This window comes from Nycticebus coucang, chromosome 13 (genome assembly GCF_027406575.1).
Source record: "Nycticebus coucang isolate mNycCou1 chromosome 13, mNycCou1.pri, whole genome shotgun sequence".
Lineage (NCBI taxonomy): Eukaryota > Metazoa > Chordata > Mammalia > Primates > Lorisidae > Nycticebus > Nycticebus coucang.
In genome coordinates this window covers 71651130-71670456 of record NC_069792.1, presented here as the reverse complement: position 1 = coordinate 71670456, position 19327 = coordinate 71651130, and the positions used below count along the sequence as shown (strand labels likewise).

The 19327-nt window shown below is 40.7% G+C and overlaps 1 protein-coding gene across 1 annotated transcript in view; it reads right to left on the bottom strand.

Annotated features, from left to right (window-relative positions):
* Positions 1–18401, bottom strand: part of TRHR (thyrotropin releasing hormone receptor) — a 38142-nt gene extending 19741 nt beyond the window's left edge. The window contains exon 1 of the mRNA XM_053559285.1: positions 17613–18401. Within this exon, the coding sequence (XP_053415260.1) occupies positions 17613–18401 (789 nt within the window). The remainder of the gene's footprint in view (positions 1–17612) is intronic.
* Positions 18402–19327: the final 926 nt, after the last annotated feature.

Here is a 19327-nt window from a genome sequence, read left to right as displayed (position 1 = left end):
AGTCCATGAGAAATATGGACCAACAAAATGATGGCTTTCAGCCTAGGGACCAAAGTTTTGATTTAAGATTTTATTTCTCTTATGACAAAATCATAATTAGTATTATCACTTGACTAACACTTAAAAGAATATCATGGGAGCTGTGCCTGGGGCTCAAAGGAGTAGGGTGCTGTGGCCCATAGGCCAGAGGTGGTGGGTTCAAACCCAGCCCTGGCCAAAAACTGTAGAAAAAAAAAAAAAAAGAATATCATGGTAACACTGTTCCTTTAGCAATCCTGAGAGTTCTTTTCCAGAAGATATGCACTTGTGTGGATGATTAGATCAGAAGTATTAATGACAGTATAGGAGGCACTTGCAAAAGATGAATTTATGGATCGATGAGAGTCAGACCTCCTGGCTCTGAGTAAGCCAGTCCCTTGGTTTTTCTACCAAATTCTCCTAATTTCTATCTCCATTTACAAATGAGGGAACTCATGCATCTCTTACAAATGGTAAAACAAGGATTTGAACCAGGTAGGAGAGTGTCAGTCTACATGCCTTTGTAAAATTAATTGTTTCTTATTCCCTACACAAAATGAAGAGAGCTAACATTGTATTTGGGCAAAGAAACACTTATCAAAAATTTCTATTAACTACTGACCTACCTAAAGTTCCCTGTGCTACCACTGGAAAATTTTTCAGTTTTGAATTAGAACACAGGATGCATTCTCTTTTAGAATGAGAGTTATAAAACTTTATGAAATACGATTAAATAATATCACTAATGCTTTATTTTCAGCCTATGAAAGCCAAAGGGCTTATGTAGGGCAGCCTGGCATCTTAACATTGCATCAGTGAGGAAAAGCTCTGTTGATTGAGTTTCAGGCGTTGATTTATAAATGGCATTCACCAGTGCCTGTCTATAGAATCAAAACAACACCACAGTCTGACAATGGGCTATTTATTCCATATCTCTGGCTGCCCTATTTAAAATTACACCCCTCCTATTTCAGCATTTCATTATCTCCTTTATTTGCTTGATTTTTTTCTCCACAAACTGATATGCCACAGTTTGATGTAATATGTATAGTTGGTTTTTTATTTGCTGTTTACTTACTCCCTTGTCCTTAAAATGAAAGCTCCATGGGATGGGATAGTTGTCTTATTTGCTCATTCCCATGTTCCCAAAGTCCAAAGCATTGCCTAAAACATTTAAGCAGATATTCAATGCATTTTTGTGGCATGAAAGCAGGAGTTTGTCACGCATATAAGAAGCTCCCCCTTTTTTTCTGGGCTTACATATGGCTCTCTCTCTCTGCACCTCATCTCTGAGATGCTAACACCATGAGTAAGTGTTTGAGGAAGTACACGGCTGCAATCGGAGACTTTGATTAGAACCCAGGAGCAGACTCCTTGCTTTTCCCTTTTTTGACTGAGTGACCTTGAACTTAATGCCATTCACTCTTAGACCTCTCATCTTTAAAACCCATAGGATAAATTATATGTATATCATAGCAGCAAAAGGGACGATGTGTGAAAATCCCTTAGCATATGCCTGCCACATATCAACAGCTCAATAATATTATGTATTATAACAGTTAGTGTTTTATGTATTGTAACAGTTAGTGAACGGCTGACACCTATGCAAATGGGACAGATTATTTTCTAGGTCACATTGTTCGGAGGAAGACCAGAGAAGTAGTGTGTTGCATGATAGTAAGTGACGAATCTAAACTAGAGTATTTAGACCGTGATCCTTGAACAGGAGTGGGGAGCATTATGGAGAATGAGAGGGATCACTTGGGGGAATTTTCAAGACTCGTCATGCTCCCTGAGGAGTCTGAGGTTCTTCTTCTACGTTAGTGTTTGTGTAAGACGTGCCTCTGCTGCTGCAGGGTAAAGGTCCAGTTCCTCGGGGATCTTGGATAAAATAAACGTTGACAACAACAAATTTACAATATGTTATTAAGACATAGTATGTTCAAATCCTCATGATGACTATAAACAGGGCCACATATTTAAAATACTGGCTAGTTAGTATACAAGGACATGGCTATTCATTCCAAAGGCTTCTAAGCAGAGCGTTCCCCCCGTAGTTCTATGTAACAGTTAGCCAAGGTATTTTACTTCCCAGGGCAGACATTTCTATTTCTCTTTAGGGGAAAACAGTTTCGCGAGTTTTATCCTCGTTAATCAGCATTGTTCAAGTTGTCTTCCTGATCTATTATTGGCACTTTTGAAAGACTACTTTATATTGCAGTGTTACTAAGGAACTTGACTTGTCTAGCTTTCATTTGGGGGATTGTTAGGTCACTTTAGCTGAGGCAGAAAGGTGACTTTACTGAATAAATAGAATTCTGATTATAATAGCTGTGCTGTGTAACTCTTTAACAGACAGCAGCATTATCTGACAGTGAACTTACGTGTAGGTAACAGTCTTCAAAAAAAAAATGTACCTTCCTCCAAGGCTAACCAAGACCCCCATAGTGAACACTAAAAATTGTTTGAGATGATAATTAATTCTGTCACAGCCCAGAAGTTTCTGTCTTTTGACTAACAAGGCATAATAAGGACATGAATTTTCTATCTTCTGGTGCCTCTGAGCTGTAAAATTAAAAATTTTACAAAAATTAAGATTGCTTTCTCAACTTATGGTATATGCATGGACATTTGTCTATTTTAAAACTTGTTTTGATGGGAACAGTGAGGCTGGTGTGATTTAATAACCTCTCTGGATTAATTATGCTGAAGAAAAGTGTGGAGTTGAGGAGGCGCCAAGAGTGGACACTGTTATTCATTAGCTTAAAAGCCATGGTCAACAATGGCAGTCTTCCGCCTGTCTTAGTTTCGGGTCTGCATCGGATTTTGAGTGGCTGACACAGAATCTTTGAGCTGGAAGAGCTCCCCTAAGGGATAAACAAACATCCTGCATGATGCTGAAGTGTGCAGCGTGGGCACTGGCAGCGAGAGCCTTTCTGGCTTTTGCTTTTAGTGCTCTTGAGGGTCTTGGTGAAGCACAAAAGACTTCACCAAGGTTCACATACACCCCTGGTCTATGAACAAGAAGAGTCAAGCCCTCTTGATTGTGTTGATCCCTGTGTATTAAGAGTGCTCGTACGTCACAGCACCACATTCCTTTCAAGTCAGGGGCAAGGTCAAGTCAGGAGTAGGTGCAAAAGGGAGCTTGCTTTTGTCACAGGCTAATTGCTTCTAAGCATGTTTCCAGAATTCTCTAAAGACAAAATGGGAAGAGCTAAGATAGTTAAGGGGAGAGAAAAACAGACTGTGAACATCAGACCTGAGAATACTGATAAGCAAAGTTCTGGCTCAAGATTTTGAGGAAGGAGTGACTGCCCAGGCTCTGGTGCTATTCATGGGTCTGGAGCAGGGGTCCTCAAACTGCGGCCTGCGGGCCACATGCGGCAGTGTGATTGTATTTGTTCCCGTTTTGTTTTTTCACTTCAAAATAAGATATGTGCAGTGTGCATTGGAATTTGGTCATAGTTTTTTTTTTTTTTTTTTTTTTTTAAACTATAGTCCGGCCCTCCAAACAGTCTGACAGACAGTGAACTGGCCCCCTGTTTAAAAAGTTTGAGGATGCCTGGTCTGGAGTAATGGATCTACTGAGGCATCTGGCTTCCACCGATTTGGAGTCAGAGTTTCAGATGAAACTTCTTGGCAAACGAAGGAATCCTCACTCTGGGGTAATGAATCACAGCTGATCCAGCCTGGCCCTGTATCACAAGATCCTTGCTTCAGTGAAAGGGAATGAAATGCTAGCCCTGAAATCATATGGGTGGTGTGCCTGTCACTCTCTCCCTGAAGCCACAAAGGGAATGACCTTGAGGACAATGCCAGTTAGCTTCTGATCAGTAAAATGATCCATTTCACTATATTTATTGGGGATGAGTCCCAAAACAAGAACAGATCCATTGAAAATGTTTAGAAGTCACTAAGAAATTCAGATCACCTGTAATTTACTACCAATTTAATTTTTCTTTTTAAAACATGGATCCTGTTATTATTCTGCCTGTCACCTACTTCTCCCATTTCCTGCAATGAACATCCATGCCTTTTCTCCCTGCCATTACCTTCATCTCAGTCAGTGACATTCTATTCTGCCTCTCTGGGAAAATAGAGACCAGCTTGTAAGAACTCACCACTGTCTGTCCCATAACCTAAAATTCATTTGGAACCATGATCATCCGTATCTCCTTTTCCATATATCTTATTCATGCCTTCTGTAATTAACTCATTTATCCATCTATTTATTTGACACACATTTTTCAGATACTTCCACACACCAAATTTTGTGCTAAGTGCTGAGATGGATCAGCAAATTAGGCATAATCCCAACTGACAAGGAAAAAAAGATAAAAGATGACCCCTACTACATTCCCTCTTGCCTCCTCAGGAACCGTGCTCTGCCAACTCTGGGTATTGCTCATGTATCTACAGATAATTCCTTCCACTCGACTACGTCTTTTCCTTTAAGAGGTAAATGGGTTTAGGTTTCTTCTATCTTAAGAAGTAAAGCAAAATAAATCCAACAAAAATACCCTACCGTATTTCTCCATGTTATCACTGTGCCCCCGTGGTCTAGCGTGTGCACTCTCTCTGTCTCATAATTAAGCTTGTTAAAGCAGAAGTCCACTCTTACTGTCTTTTAGTTTTTCTTTCATTCATCATTCATCAACTGTATACAATCTAATTTATTTCCCTCAACACTTAACGAAAGTTCCTTGGCAGAGATGACCAGTGTGCTTTAGGGGTGCTTTTTAACTTTCTGTCTTTATGTTTTCCCATTGACCACTATTGACATAGTCTTCTTCTTTGGTCTCAGAGACTCTGCTTTCTCCTGGATTTCCTCCTCCTTCTCTGACTATTCCTCTTCTGTTTATGTCTTTTTTGTATTTTGGATTGACGTATTTATTGATTTATTTCAGATTGATATGAGGGTACAAATGTGTAGGTTACATTGTTTTCATTTCTAAGATGAATTCAAGTTGCTGTAGAGCCCTTCACCCAGAGGGCACGTTGCCTACCCTTACGCTGTGCGCGGTAAGTGAGAACTTGTCAATGCCCCTCCCTCTTCTCCGCTCCCTCCCCCTCACTTGAATATACTTGTGATTTTCTTTCATGTGGATGTGCAGTTGTTTATATATTGGTTTCATCTTAGTATTGAGTATATTGTATACTTGCTTTTCCATTCTTGATACTTTGGTAAGAGAATGTGTTTCAAATCCATCCAGGTTAATACAAAAGATGTAGTCTCCAAACTTTATCATGGCTGAAGAGTACTCCATGGTACACATATACCACAGTTTGTTAACCCTTTCCTGAGTTGATGGGCACTTGAGTTGCTTCCTTTTCTGTTTATTTCATAGGCTCTTCATCCCACTGTCTCCAGAATTCTAGCTACTCCAGGTTTTTTTCTCTATGTCATAAATGATCCCCCTCAGCTCATTAGCCTCGTATTTTGTTGCCCAGACTTAAGGAGCTACTTGCTGTTCTCCGAACGGATTGTGTCCTTTCCGGTCTCGGGGTCTTTACCTGTCTGGTTCCAACTACATAAACTGTCTGCCTTCCCTTCTTCATCTATAAAATGTCTATTAATGCACAAGGCTCACCTTAGAAGTCTTTGTTTCCAGAAAGCCTTTCTGATGCCCAGCACACACCACGCTACCTAGTTCAGGTGCTACTAATCTGTGCTTTTTACACTGATAACATTTGTTTCTTTACAGTTTTAATTAAGTCTACTATTATTTTTTCTATTTTAGATTGTGAACTTCCTGCGGACAGAAACATTGCTCATTTTGCATCCTAGTGCCTAACACAGTGCCTGACACATAACAGGTCTTTAATTAAGGAAGTGCAAACCTGTCCTGAAACTGTTTGTTACTTTTACTATTTTCCTCTCCCACATAATAATGTGCTGGAAGTGATTGTAATAATTTAACTAGATCGTGCTTAATTCCTAGATTGGATTTCCACTGTGCACTGCAATTGGTTTATAAAAAGATTATCGATTTGATTGCTCTTAACTTATTCAGAGACACGTTTAATTGATTTCTAAAGAAATCCCTGGAGCATCCATCATAGCACTTTATAATCTGTAGTCAAATATTTCTCCTGTAAATTTACCCACAATGTGAGCCCATTTCTATCTTTCCTGGTAAAATAGAAAATGTATCAGAGCATACTTTCCTCCCACACTCCCCTAATCAAATTTTATGTCTGCAAGGTCTTTCAAATATTTGCCAAGTAGACTCAGCCCCAAAGCTGAACTCCTAACAGAGGGAACATGGCAGGATGTCAGTTCCCCACATTGTCAGGGCCTTGAGTCACTTGCCTTTACAAAAGTGATCTTTAAAAATTCATGGGGTGCTCTGCCTTCTGCCTCTGTCCTCTCCCTCTCACGGTGGGGCCACCTCTCTCACTGAGTCACTTCCTTATTTCCTAAGCTAAAAGCCACTGCTTGCAGAAAATACTCTGAGTTCTCCCATAGTCATAAATCCCCGTAAAACTCAAACAACAGAGGCCCAGGATGGGAGAAGCATAGGATGATTTGCTTCCTCGCAGCTAATACATAATTATGCTCAGGGCAGTTTATCCAAGCAGTATAGCCAAAAGTCACCAGTGTTGTTTATGAAAAGTTGCAGTATTTTTTTTTCCAAAATGTTATCTATTTTTATTTTAACTAAATACAGCTGTCAAGTGTTTTACATTATTCATCCTCATTCATGTGCATGTGCATTTGGCCTTGTTTAATTTTCAGAGCTAATTTAGCTTTACATGTATTCTGGTCCTTCTTGTGTGTCTGTGGGCAGCTCTGCAGGGCGGAGGTATTTGAATTCTGTGGCAAGGCCGTGACTTCTGTTTTACATAAATCCATGTTCTCATACCTGCATCTTCCCTGGCTCCCTGGCTCACTCTTCTTTCTGTACTTTCTCTCTAGTTGAGGGCATCCAGTAAAAATCTTTCTTTGGCCCTTTAGTGATGTTCTAAGAGGGGAAAAGTAAGTCTTTTTATCTCTATTGAAGTTTTTCCTCCCATTCTCATTTAGCTAAATGTAAACATTCTTCTAGACCTCATATTTGTCAGTCTGTTCTTCTCTCTTTCTTTGTAAATTTCAACGCTGATAGTAACCACTTTCTTTGTTCTAGTGATTCCTAACCACTCACTTACAAGCTCACATTTCTAGCTCCTATATACAACCCCTTACGTATAAGTTCAACATTTCTGACAGTCTTTCTAATATTTCTTGTTCAACATTTCTTGCCACAATTCTACTATTTTCATTTTCCTGACAACAATCTTTAGAGTCAGATCTGATTCTTCCATTTTCTTCATTCTTTACTTCCAGGCTTTAGTTATTATCTTTATCAGTATGTCCCTAGGCACCACGGGAGGCAATGCAGACTCAAAAATAAATGAGGGAATGTTTCTGCCATTGTGGGATGCACAATTTGGACAGACATTTGAACAAACTATTAACGGCCACGTGGTGAGTGGTACAGACAAAAGCACAGAGGGCTACACAGGAAAGGGAGAAACACCAAACCCCACCTTGGGAGGTGCCCGGCCAGAGTGTGGATTGGAAGTAGCCGGCCAAATACGAGGCTATGGCGTACTTAAGTTGGGGGAGTGAGCACCTGTTTTGGAGGCATGATAGATGGGAAGGGTTAAGGAAGCTGTCTGTAGAATGATGTGTTAGGGAGCAGAGAGAGGATGAGTTGAGGGGATGAGTTTGGGAAAGTAAACAGGGAGGATCGGTGTGCAAGTTGGTGACTTTGGATTTCAAATTGCAAGAAAATGGGGCTATCAAAAGTTTTCAGGCAGCATAGTGATGGTACCAAGTTTGCGTTTTGCACCTTCGAGGATGGTAGCAGCACTCTAGGAGATGTTTGAGAGAGGGCAATGAAGAGGCACGAAAGCATCTGCAAGGGTGGCCAGGCGGGGAGTCCAGCCTCCTCACGACAGCACAGAGAGGCCATGTGAGTGTGGACCTGAGGGAGTAGCGATGGAAAGGGGAGGGATTACAGAGGGAAGAATCTAGGTATAATGACTTGAGGACAGTGGAGAGCTCTGAAAGAGGTATTTAGGGAATGAGAAGAGAAAACTGATTATGGTCCCGCAAATGGATAGATAACAGATCACAGGGAGCCCATTTGGGATGGAAACTCCAAGAGTGACGTAGCCCTGTCTGTAGAATGTGATAGTCGCCGGCACTGCTCAATAGCATGAGGGCCCTGAGAAGGCAGGTGCTGGTGTCATTTTGTGCTTGGTTCCCAGCCGCAGTGACTACTTCTGCTAACCTGAAGGTCTTCCTGTAATTCACATTGGCCTGGTGGATGCCCACCCATTCTTCAGGAGTGACAGTGACTCTCACTCCTTTGGGGGCTTGCTCTCCAGATTTGCATACAGTAGGCACCGTTTTCTCTTGCTGTCTCTTCTGTGCACCATGCAGCTTACCTCATGTTTTCTAATTATTTTGTATTTTACTGAAAGTTCTATAAGATAGTAGCCATCATTGGTTCTTCAGAACAGTGCTTGGCATGAAATTGGTGCTCAATAAATGTTTATTGAGTTACAGAGATAATGGACGAACAAAACCAAAAAAATGATGAAAGGGTCATATTTTAGAGGGCTCTAAAAGCCAGTCAGAGAAGATTGGGGATAATTTCTTTCTGCAAGAAGATGATGTGTGCAAATTGTTTAAGGAAAATTAGTCACATAGGGCCACCAAGATGGATTTATTCTCATCTTTATAGCTCTGTTTCCTTCCCCGCATTGCCATCCCTCTGCCTCTCTGGGCCTTCTGTCTAACATCACTCTGCCATTATGGAGGGAGTTTTAGAGGAGCATGGAAAAGCCAACAGGTTTTTTAAATAACAAAGTGAATTACTCTGAAGCTGCCATATTTCTAAGTCAGTCTTATCCTGTTTGGAGGGAGAAATCTTCCTAAAAATTCTTACCTACCAACGCAATCGCCATTTACTTATTTACATTTTGATTACTTTGGAATTTAAAAAAGATTTGATAAAAGATAAGACAATTTTAATTAAAATCAGAGAAAGATGTGGAACAAATAAATAATACATTTTTTAGGGAGCAAACCAGGGTGTTGGACTTGATAGAGCCCCTAAACATGTGTGAGTGTGCTCTTTCACTCTTTCACTTATTATACATGTAAAATTAATTATGCTTGATATGTACACACATATATTTGTACATATGCATATACCCACAAACACAAAAGAATGCTGGCAAATGTTTAATAATCATCTCTCTACCAAAAAAAGGGGGGACCTTGGATTGCCATAGTAGCCGATTTCTGTAGTGTAAGTATTTCACCCATGACTAATTTTAAGCCACTGAGATGGCTCTGAATGCAGAGTTGGGGAGAGAGACAAGCCATCTGCTCTTGCAAAGCCTGAGCTTCGTGGATGCAGCACACCACTGTGTACATACACTTTTTGGAGCTTACTATGTGTCAAATGCAGTGCTGAGGGTGCTGGGGACACAGGCCCTTACTCTTAAGGATGTGATTGACAGTGGGAACACAGACATGTCAACAATTTTTCTATACAGGAATTATTGAAGTATATGCAAAGTATTATAGGACTACTGGAAGAACACCTAACCTATATAGGTAGGAATTTAACACTTTAAATATGCCTGAGAAATTTGATGGTATGATTTGGCATCATTTTATTTGGGATTTGAAAGATTATTGGGAGTTTTCCAGATAAAGTGTATTCTGGCTGAGAGAACACAGCAGGTTCAGAAAACTGCAAATAATTTAGAATTGCTGGAGTATAAAGTCTGGGTTGGGAGAGCCTCAAGAGATGAAGTGGAAAATGTAGGAGAGAGCCAAGATCTTATTTGGTATGCTAAGTTTAACCTCTAGGCCCAGGGAACTGTGAAAATTATTTTGATAGTAGTCCTGTGTGTTAGCATGATCCTTAGTTAGTGACATGCAGAATGATTTGGAGGAGAGTGGAATGGGAGTCAGAGAGGCTGGTGGGTGTGTCCAGACATAGGGCAGTGGGAGCTGGTGAACCAGGGCAGCGGTGGTGTGAGCTGAGAAGTAGGTCAGCCTGAAGAGCAATGGGCTAGTGCTTAGGTCTCAATAGGGGCATAATAGGAGAAAAAAAAATAGGAGAAAAAGGCACCCAGCAGGACTCCCAGCTTTCTGGCCCAGAAACCTAAACTAGGAACGAAAGGAAGAAGTAGAGGTTTGTACGGGAAAATAATGGGTCAATTTTAGACATACTGGGTTTGGTGTAATTATGTGATGTCCAAAAGGCAATGGTATGTGTGGGTCTGGAGATGCCTTTTCTAGGCTAGTCGACGTCCTTTGCCGACAAGTCCCTTCCATGGCTCCACTTCCATGATATCAGACTATTCCCTTACTGAATGCGCCCCGACCTCTCCCTCTATTGAACCATTTTTCTTCTTTTCTCCCTGTCTCCTCCCAGCTGCTCTCAGACATTCAATCTGTCTTTACAGGTCCCGTTCAACTACTGGGCACTCCATACGGCCTTCCTTCCCTCTGCTTCTCCTCTCACTGCCGGTGTGTCCTGCAGTATAGAGCACAATGGTCTGCTCGGGACTGTTTGTGAACGTGGCCCACATCAAGTTCCTTAAAGGGGAAGAGCTTGTTTTTATACGTCCCTGCAGCCTCCACAGCCAGGGCGGTGCTGGATGCTTTGGAGGTGTGAATACGGGTTTCATTAATTGGGAAGGATATTGACTGAGAATGACCTGCTTCAGAATTTTGGTTAATGTTGAACCAACTTTAAATGTATAACTTACTTTTCTCCCAAATCATTAAAGAAAAAAAAACAAAAAACAAAACAGTAAAGGAGACTAAGAACAGAGTTACAGAGCAGCTTTTATCTGTCTAGAACTTGGGTATCTGCATGTTGAAGAATTAATGAGAGGCTAACTAAAGAAATGTAAGGTATAGTAGTTAGTCATTGTAAAGGTCAGCTGATTTTAAGATTTTTCTGTGTGTGTGTTGGCCAAATTGAGATTTCTGTAGGAGTTCAGGTTTTCTGTTTTTTAGGCATGTAGAGAAATGTATGTTTCTTACCAGTGAAATTATAGCTCAGTGCTGCAAATATACAGTTTAAAATGAACAATGCGTGTTCATCTAAACCAGTGGTTCTCAACCTTCCTAATGCCACGGCCCTTTAATACAGTTCCTGTGGGTCGCGACCCATAGGTTGAGAACCTCTGAATCAAAGAGCACAAGACACATAAATGCAGAAAATTAGTATTTAGTCAATTTATGGAATACGTACGAAATCTTTCCTTATATGGGATGTAGATTGGAAAATGGAAAGCTATTGTCTAATGCAAATAAAACAGCACACTTAGCTACCCATATGCTAAGTGACAAAAATTGTACTTTCCCCCTTTCTACTATTAAGGATACAGCTAAACCCAATTGAAACAAATAATGCCATTAAAAATAAAAGATGAGCCTGTGAAAATAGCCCCAGTAATCTTGGGAAACCTCTAATTTAGGCCGAATGCTGAAGAGTTTAGTATTATTAATTTGCCTTGTGAGGTTAATTGTTGATGAATTTACCTGGGAAGAATGATTATTGAGCAAGGGTTCTCTTAGACGTAGGTGAGGCTGGAAGCTGCTTGTGCCTTATAATTCAAGGGATTTTATAGCCCTACCTTCCAAAATTATGCCTATTTTCCTTTGTGTCTTCAAGGTTTTTTCTTGTTCAAGATGTCTTCTTTGGAAAGTAAACAGTGGCTCGGCACCTGTTGCTCAAAGGTTAGGGCGGCAGCCATATACACCAGGGCTGGCAGATTCAAATCCAGCCTGGACCTGCTATAAACAACAACAACTACAACAAAAAACAGCCAGGTGTTGTGGGCACCTGTAGTCCCAGCTACTTGGGAGGCTGAGGCAAGAGAATCACTTAAGTCCAAGAGTTTGAGGTTGCTGTGAGCTGTGATGCCACGACACTCTACCGAGGGTGACATAGTGAGACTCTGTCTCAAACAATAAATAAAATAAAATAAAATAATAAAAAGTAAACAGTGCTGGAAGCAGGAGTTGGAGGGTGGGAGGAGAAGAGAGAAGGCATGAACTTTACCTGCCTGCCATCATTTCCGTGAGCATGCTGGAGCTGGGGGGATAGGAGGATACAGGGATCTCTGAGAAGCAGCAGAGAAAAGAAGGAGCACCAGGGTGGGCAGGTGGGAGGGGAACAGACCAAATTTTGTCTGATATATCTCATTTGATATCAGCAATAAGGTAACTTTCCTTCCATTTTATGGATGAAGAAACTGAAGCTCGGAGAAACTGGCTCAATACGAATCCCTTTCTTTCACTCTGTGCTTTCTCTGTGAGAATATTAATTTTGTATGAAAAGGCAGGAAGCAAAATTATATACAAATTTTGACTCTAATCATGTAAACAAGATCCAGTAAAAACATAAAAAAAAGGAATATAACAAAATGATACTGAGTGTGATCTTTGAGAGGTGGGATAAAGGATGCCTTTTTTCTCATTCCTAATTTTCTGTATTTTTATAATCTTCACTATTACTTTTATATTATCATTATCATCATCACCACCATAACCAATAACAACAAAGGGCACTTACTGTATTTTGCCTTATATAATGCACATTTTTTTGCCCAAATTTTTGATAGAAAAAGAAGGACATGCATTACCCAGAAGCAGTATGGCTCTGGAATTGGGGAGCGTGGAGGGCCTTCCAGAGCTCTGCACCCTCCTGTCTAGGCCTGCCACGAGCATGGGGTTCCAATCCGGAAAGATCCAGGGTCTGGTGGGGGCAGCCAGAGGAGCCTCCACTGAGCCTTGTGATCAGGGGAGAGGGCAGTGGTGGGGCTGGCAAGGCAAGCCTGGGCCGTGCAAGGTGAGGGCCGAGGGCCAATGCTCAGGGCCTGGCCAAGCAGACCCTGGGGATGTGCCTGGTTGCCCGTGGGCTGAGTGGCCTCAGAAGCTCCCACCCTGCCAGCCATGCGCATGGCCATCTTCGCCATGTCCCGAATGTGGTGGGGAGGGAAGGGCTTCCAGTACAGAGGGCAGGGGCAGTTTTCACAGAGCGGGCAGCTATAGCAGAGTTTAATAGGGGGAGTGTTAGCCCTCCCTAGATGTGTCTCTTCCAGCTAAGAGCTGGCCACTTTCTCACGGGGCATTTTCCTCAAAGTTTGAGCCTAAAAAATGTGGGTGCACATTATACATAGTAGCCTGTTACGTGCAGCAAAATATAGTATTGCTTTAAAAAGGAAAATTATTTTTATTTCTTGGACTACCAGCATTCCTTCTAATACAGTAGAAGACTTTTAAGAATTTTATGGAAACAAACTGTTGGATATTTTAAGGCTTGATTAGTAAAATAAAACCCATAATGAAAAATTTTCCATTAATTCTAGCAGCTTCTATTAGGACTCTGTTCCATGATTCCTCTACCAGTTATACTGTAAGAACCAAGAAAAAGTTTCAGAGTGATTCCACTGAAAATAAAATCAGTAGCATCATCTAAAAAATATTCTGCGTCTGCCTGCAATCTGTGAAAAGTACACATCTGAATTGAAGGCATCTATTGACATTATACCCCTTTATGAAGATGTCCAGGCATTTCTGTGCTTCCAAAATACTGAAAGATCCAGTCAATGACATAGAAATATACAGTCAATGACAGAAGTATTTTATCTACATAATGCTGAGCACCTGAATTGACCCAGCTGAGGAAACCTTTAGACACTTCATATGTAGACCTGGAATGTAACCAAGGTCATAATTTAAACCATGCCTCCTTTGTGTCAACCAATTATAAAATAGCACAATGTTTAGTTAATCAGATAATTATTTTTTTTTTTTTAAGAGACAGAGTCTCACTTTATCGCCCCTGGTAGAATGCTGTGACATCATAGCTCACAGCAACTTCCAGGTCTTGGGCTTAGGCGATTCTCTTGCCTCAGCCTCCTGAGTGGCTGGGACTACAGGCACCAGCCACAAGACCTGGCTATTTTTGGTTGTTGTTGTTGCAGCTTGGCTGAGGCCTGGTTAGATCCCGCCACCCTCGTTATATGGGGCTGGCGTCCTACTCACTGAGTCACAGGCGCTGCCCCAGATAATCTTTTTGTCTGCACAATTTCAAGCCGTAAGTTTGAGTAATTTGTTTTACTGAATCTATTCAATATTTAGGTGGTTTTCTAAAATGTAAATGAATCTCTGAAAAATAGGAAAAAAATATTCTGGCCTAGATTTTCTGCATAGGGGACATAACTTAAAAACAAATAAGCAAACACAAACCTCACTTTGTCCCTTACATTTTATTTCCTTTTTAAAGGTAGTGCAGTTAGACTATACACATTTGACTTTAATACAACTTGGTTAAAAAGACCTGACCCAGATGACTATCTATTAAAATGTAAATTAAACTTGCCTAAAAGAAAACATGCAGAGAAAATATTAAAATTATAGTTCTTGGGTTATAGAAGGTAGAGGTTTTAACCTTTTTAAGATTTAATAAAAAAATTATTTTGGAAGTGGATAAAGCCAGATTAAAGGTCACTAATTGGGACAAAACTGGCTGTGCTTCCCTACTCTGGTTCCCATTCATCAGGGCACCACTTTTCTTCTAGACTCAGAGCCCAGTGCCATGTTGAATCGACCTCCCCCCACCCCTTCATCCCTTGCGTCTAATATCTTCACATCACACCCTTTCCTTCTTTGAAACATCTCTTTGGTTTACACCTTACTTCAAATTCTCCTGATAGAAGATCCTACTACTTCATGCCCGTGTTACTACCCACAACTTCCAAAGGGGTCTTTCTGCCGCCACTCTCCTGCCCTTCAAATCTGCCTCCTCTGCAGCTGTCAGATTTCTCATCCTCAGAGACCACCTTCAATATTGCTGCTCCCTGTTCACCACTCAGATTCTTGCCTCTGCATCAATTTCAAACTCTTTTCTCTGCCTAACTGTTGGGATCCTCTACCACCTCTCTTCTCCTCCCCACCCCCATGCACACTTTTATAAGTCTAATCTTACCCTTTACTGCTCCCCTAAATACATTATTCATTTTAGGCAACTGAGTCACAGCATCCCATAACAGTACCCCTGTGCACCCCTCCTTGCCTGTCTCCAGACCCACACCATGTTGCATGAAATGTTGCCCCTCTTGACTTTTACAAGTTATCCTCATCTTTCCAGAGCTGTCTCAAATGCCACCTATTCCACGAAGACTTCTTTGATCCCTGTAGCCCTATCATTTCCCTTTTCTCTGAACTCCCATCCCATCTATTCTCAAGACTGAATTACACAACACATTACTTAAGTGCACTTCTATTGATTTATGTGTCACTGCACATTTCTCAGTGAGGGTATTTTGGTTGTTTGTAACAGGGACACTTCATCATACAGAACTGCCTTGCCCATTGTTGGACATTTGTCACCTTTCATTCATAGATACTGACTGACAGTGATGTTAATGTGGCAACCTGAATGCTCTGCATAGATTTCCAAATGCTCTAATTATTAAGAAGCTCTTTAAAGAAGTTGTTCAACAAATACTCTCTGTGTAAGCAGTGAATATAATAGTTTTAGGAACAAATCTGTATTCCCTTACAGTTGCCAACATTTTTAAAACTAGAAAAGAGCCTACCTAACACTCAGGTATTAATCACCTGTCCCCTTTTAGTATCTTTCATAAGATACTCTATTGAGTCTTCACACTGATCCTGGATGTTGCTATTGATCCTGTTTCATGGATGAGAAAACTAAGGTTCTCAGAGTTCTGCTTATTCAAGCTTATAGCGCTTGATTGGAACCCTCGCATTCAAGTCCAGGGTTGTTTGGAACCAACCTGGACTTTTTCTTCTATCACACCACCTCTGTAAAGACAGCATATCTGTAAGAGCTTTGAAATAAAAGTGTGAACATGTAACCAAATTAGTTATTTAAAGCATATTATTAGGGCTGATAGGTATTAATGACTATAATTGAAAGAAAGGACATTAGATGAGACAAATGATTTTTTAGAATATATAACAAGACTATACATTGGAGTCTAATGAATGAACCTACTCACTAAACTTCCTTGCTGCAGACATTAGCCTGTGTCTGGCCTCTAATTGAGATGTACATATTCTTTGCTCTCTTATTGTGTTTGCTAATGTTTGTGTTGGCAGATAGTCAACAGATCTCTCTGAATTTCCATTAATCATATTTTGGGCAATAGGTGGCCAGACATACCTTGTATTAGGTAGCACTGCTGGATTGGATATTAGAAACCTAAGAGCCAGCAGTAGTTGCTTAGGGCTTCCCTTCTATCATCTAGGTATTTTTACAAATAAATTTTATATACATCAATTTTCATAGTATCATTTAAAATGCTGTATGTATTTCTTTTTAGTTGTAGTTCATTATTAATTTCATGCATATCTTACGAACCTAAATTTTTTAGTAGTTTATTTTACTGTGAGCCCACAGTAAAATATATTCAATTAAAATTCTTTACAGATCAGCTAGAGTTTAGGAAGTCATAGTGTGGATGATCTATATGCATGCTTTTTAAAAAGTACACCCTGCTCATACCTGTGCATATAGAAAGAACTATATTTCCTACAGAAAAAAAAATACGAGACAATTAAACCCATTTGGAAGAACCAGTATTGTGGATTTCATGTTTTCTTTTCAGCTATCAGAATAAATATTTACTGTCTGTTTATTATGTTTAACAAAGAAGAAAAAGAAACCAAAAGCTAAGTTTGTTAGTAACTTAGAACAATCATGTGAATATAGATAAGTGGTATAAAAGCATTTATTCTTATATTGTCTTACAAATCATATATACTGTAATAAAGGTGTACTTCATTCACTAGGAAAACCACTATGCCACTGTAACCATGTGGGCATTAAAGTGATCTAAGAACATAAAAGAATTTTTAGTTAAGCTTTGCAGGAACATCAGACTCAAAAAATTTCAATTCAATTATTTTTTATAACATTGTGCCTGGTGGTGGCCCCTTTTATTTGGACATTTCCTGAGCAAAGTGTGTTTTCTTCTTCTGCATGCAGGGACACCCAGTAGGGAGCTGGAGGAGAGGGTGATAGAATCTTCCCCACTAAGGTTAACAAAAATAAGTCTAGGAACTTCTTTCAGTTATGTTTCAGATGTAAGTACAGAATGGCAAGAAAAGTTTCACTGTTTAACTTATCTAGTCTCAAACTATCTTGTCAAACCTGTGTTGTGCAATAGAATTTTTAAAGTAATTCTTTGTCATGCAGTATAATTCATCCCTAGGGTCCAAATATTCTGATAATAACTCCAGAGAGAGACAAACATTTTAAAGGTGGATTTCTGGAGTTTCTGTTTACATTTCCTTATATCTGCTTAGCAACTGAACTGATACCTGCTGATGTGCTATCACATTTTCCCCACCTATTTTTAGATCTTCAGTTGCTTTAGAGATGGGTTTAATATGTAAAGCAGAAGCTTACACTGTGAAACACTTATGTGATTGTATTTTGATTTCACCGTCACCTAGATAGGCAAAGTCGATCCCATCTTACAAGGAACTCTAGCTCCCATTTCCTCTAGTGACTTGGAGGTTCAGTTTTGCTTACCTGCTTCCTTGAAGATACTGTGCTGTTGAAACATCTATTAGAGGTATTTAAATTCAAGTTCTTGTTCTGGTGGGTTGACTCATTTTTCCATGTCTTAGAGTTTTCTTTAGGATCTGAAGGAATGGGATTTAAGAAGAGGATTCTAGCTATGAATCCATAGAGGACAGTGGCCAGGATCATTGGCACAACATAAAAGACCCCAAAGTCCATTAGGTAAATAGGTGAGTAGTAATTCCGGGAGATCTTGTAGCCACAGGACACCACAATAGCATCTTTGTAGGTGCTAATATTGAGATCCAGCAAAAAGAACCAGAGCATACAATAAATGGATGTGAAACCCCAGACAAAGATGATGATCTTTTTGGCTCTGGAAAACGTGCAGAGGAACTGAGCTTTGATGGGGTGGCAGATGGCTATGTACCTCTCAATGGTGAAGGCTGTTATTGAACAAGAGGATGCATTAATTCCCAGGTACTGCAGGTAAGTGATACACAGGCATCCGACATAGCCGTAGACCCAGGAGCCGTAGACGCTGTCTGTGATGTTGGGAAGGCCTGCAGCCACTAGGACCATGAGATCAGCTACTGCCAGACTCACCAGGTAGCAGTTCGTGGGCGTCCTCATGTGCTTGGTTCTCAAGACCACCAGGACTACCATGATGTTGCCCACGATGCCCAGCCCACAGATAACGAGCACGAGTGAGATGGTGACCACTTGGTACTCCAGGGACACCACTGCTCGTGGCTGAAGCTGTGTTTGGTTCAGTTCACTGACGGTCTCGTTTTCCATCTTTACTGGCTTAAAAACTTCTCTCGGACACAGACCGCTCAAAACATCTTCTGCCCAGTGCCCACCTTTATCACGGCACGCCTGTCTCCCTGAGAAGAGTTATGGTACATGCTCATTCACAGTGTCACTATTTCTGACCAAGTCACAGTCACAGGCATCTCTCACTTCCTCTCCTTTCACCTTCCATTTTTTTTTTCCTACAGAAATAGGGCTCATATGTACTTAGGAAAACTTCTCTCATTGCAATCCCACTGTAGGATGGAGTAACTATTTTGACTAGCTCCCTCTGAATGGAGAAAAATGCTAAAGAAAAGAGAATGGAAAAAGCTCCCTGTTTCAAAACAGTGTCCAATTGGCAAGAAGAAAAAAAAACTAGACAATATCTGCTAACAGAACAATAAATACCAAGAAACCCCTGAGATGCTTGGGAAAAGTATAATAAAGAAGAAAAAGGTACCGAGTGAAAAAGCCAAGAGGCTCAATGATCAAGGTGGGAGGGAATTTAGTTGTTGCCTTCTTTGCTCTCAAAAGAGAGAGATCTTTGGTGTCATAAAACAGCTCCTGAGCCTACGTTTCCCCAGGCCCCCCTGCCTTGCATCCCCAGTAGAGAGCAATTTCTTCCCTTACCTTATTCTCTGTAGTGCTGCCTGTTTTGCTGGGCAGAGGAATAGTAGTAGGTTCAAGTTTCCAACCCTGCAGAAAATCTTGTCTACTGTTTGACAGGGAGACCACTGAGCAGTGCTCAGCCCTCAGAACTGCAGCTCCTTTAAGCCCTCACAGCCCTTTCAACTAATGACAGACCATACAGCCGCAGCAGCAGGAGCGGCAGCAGTGAGGCTGTCAAATCGCAGATCGTCCCCTAATGAGAACATACACTGGCTCCCTCTCTCTCTCACGGAGACACACACATTCATACACATTCACAC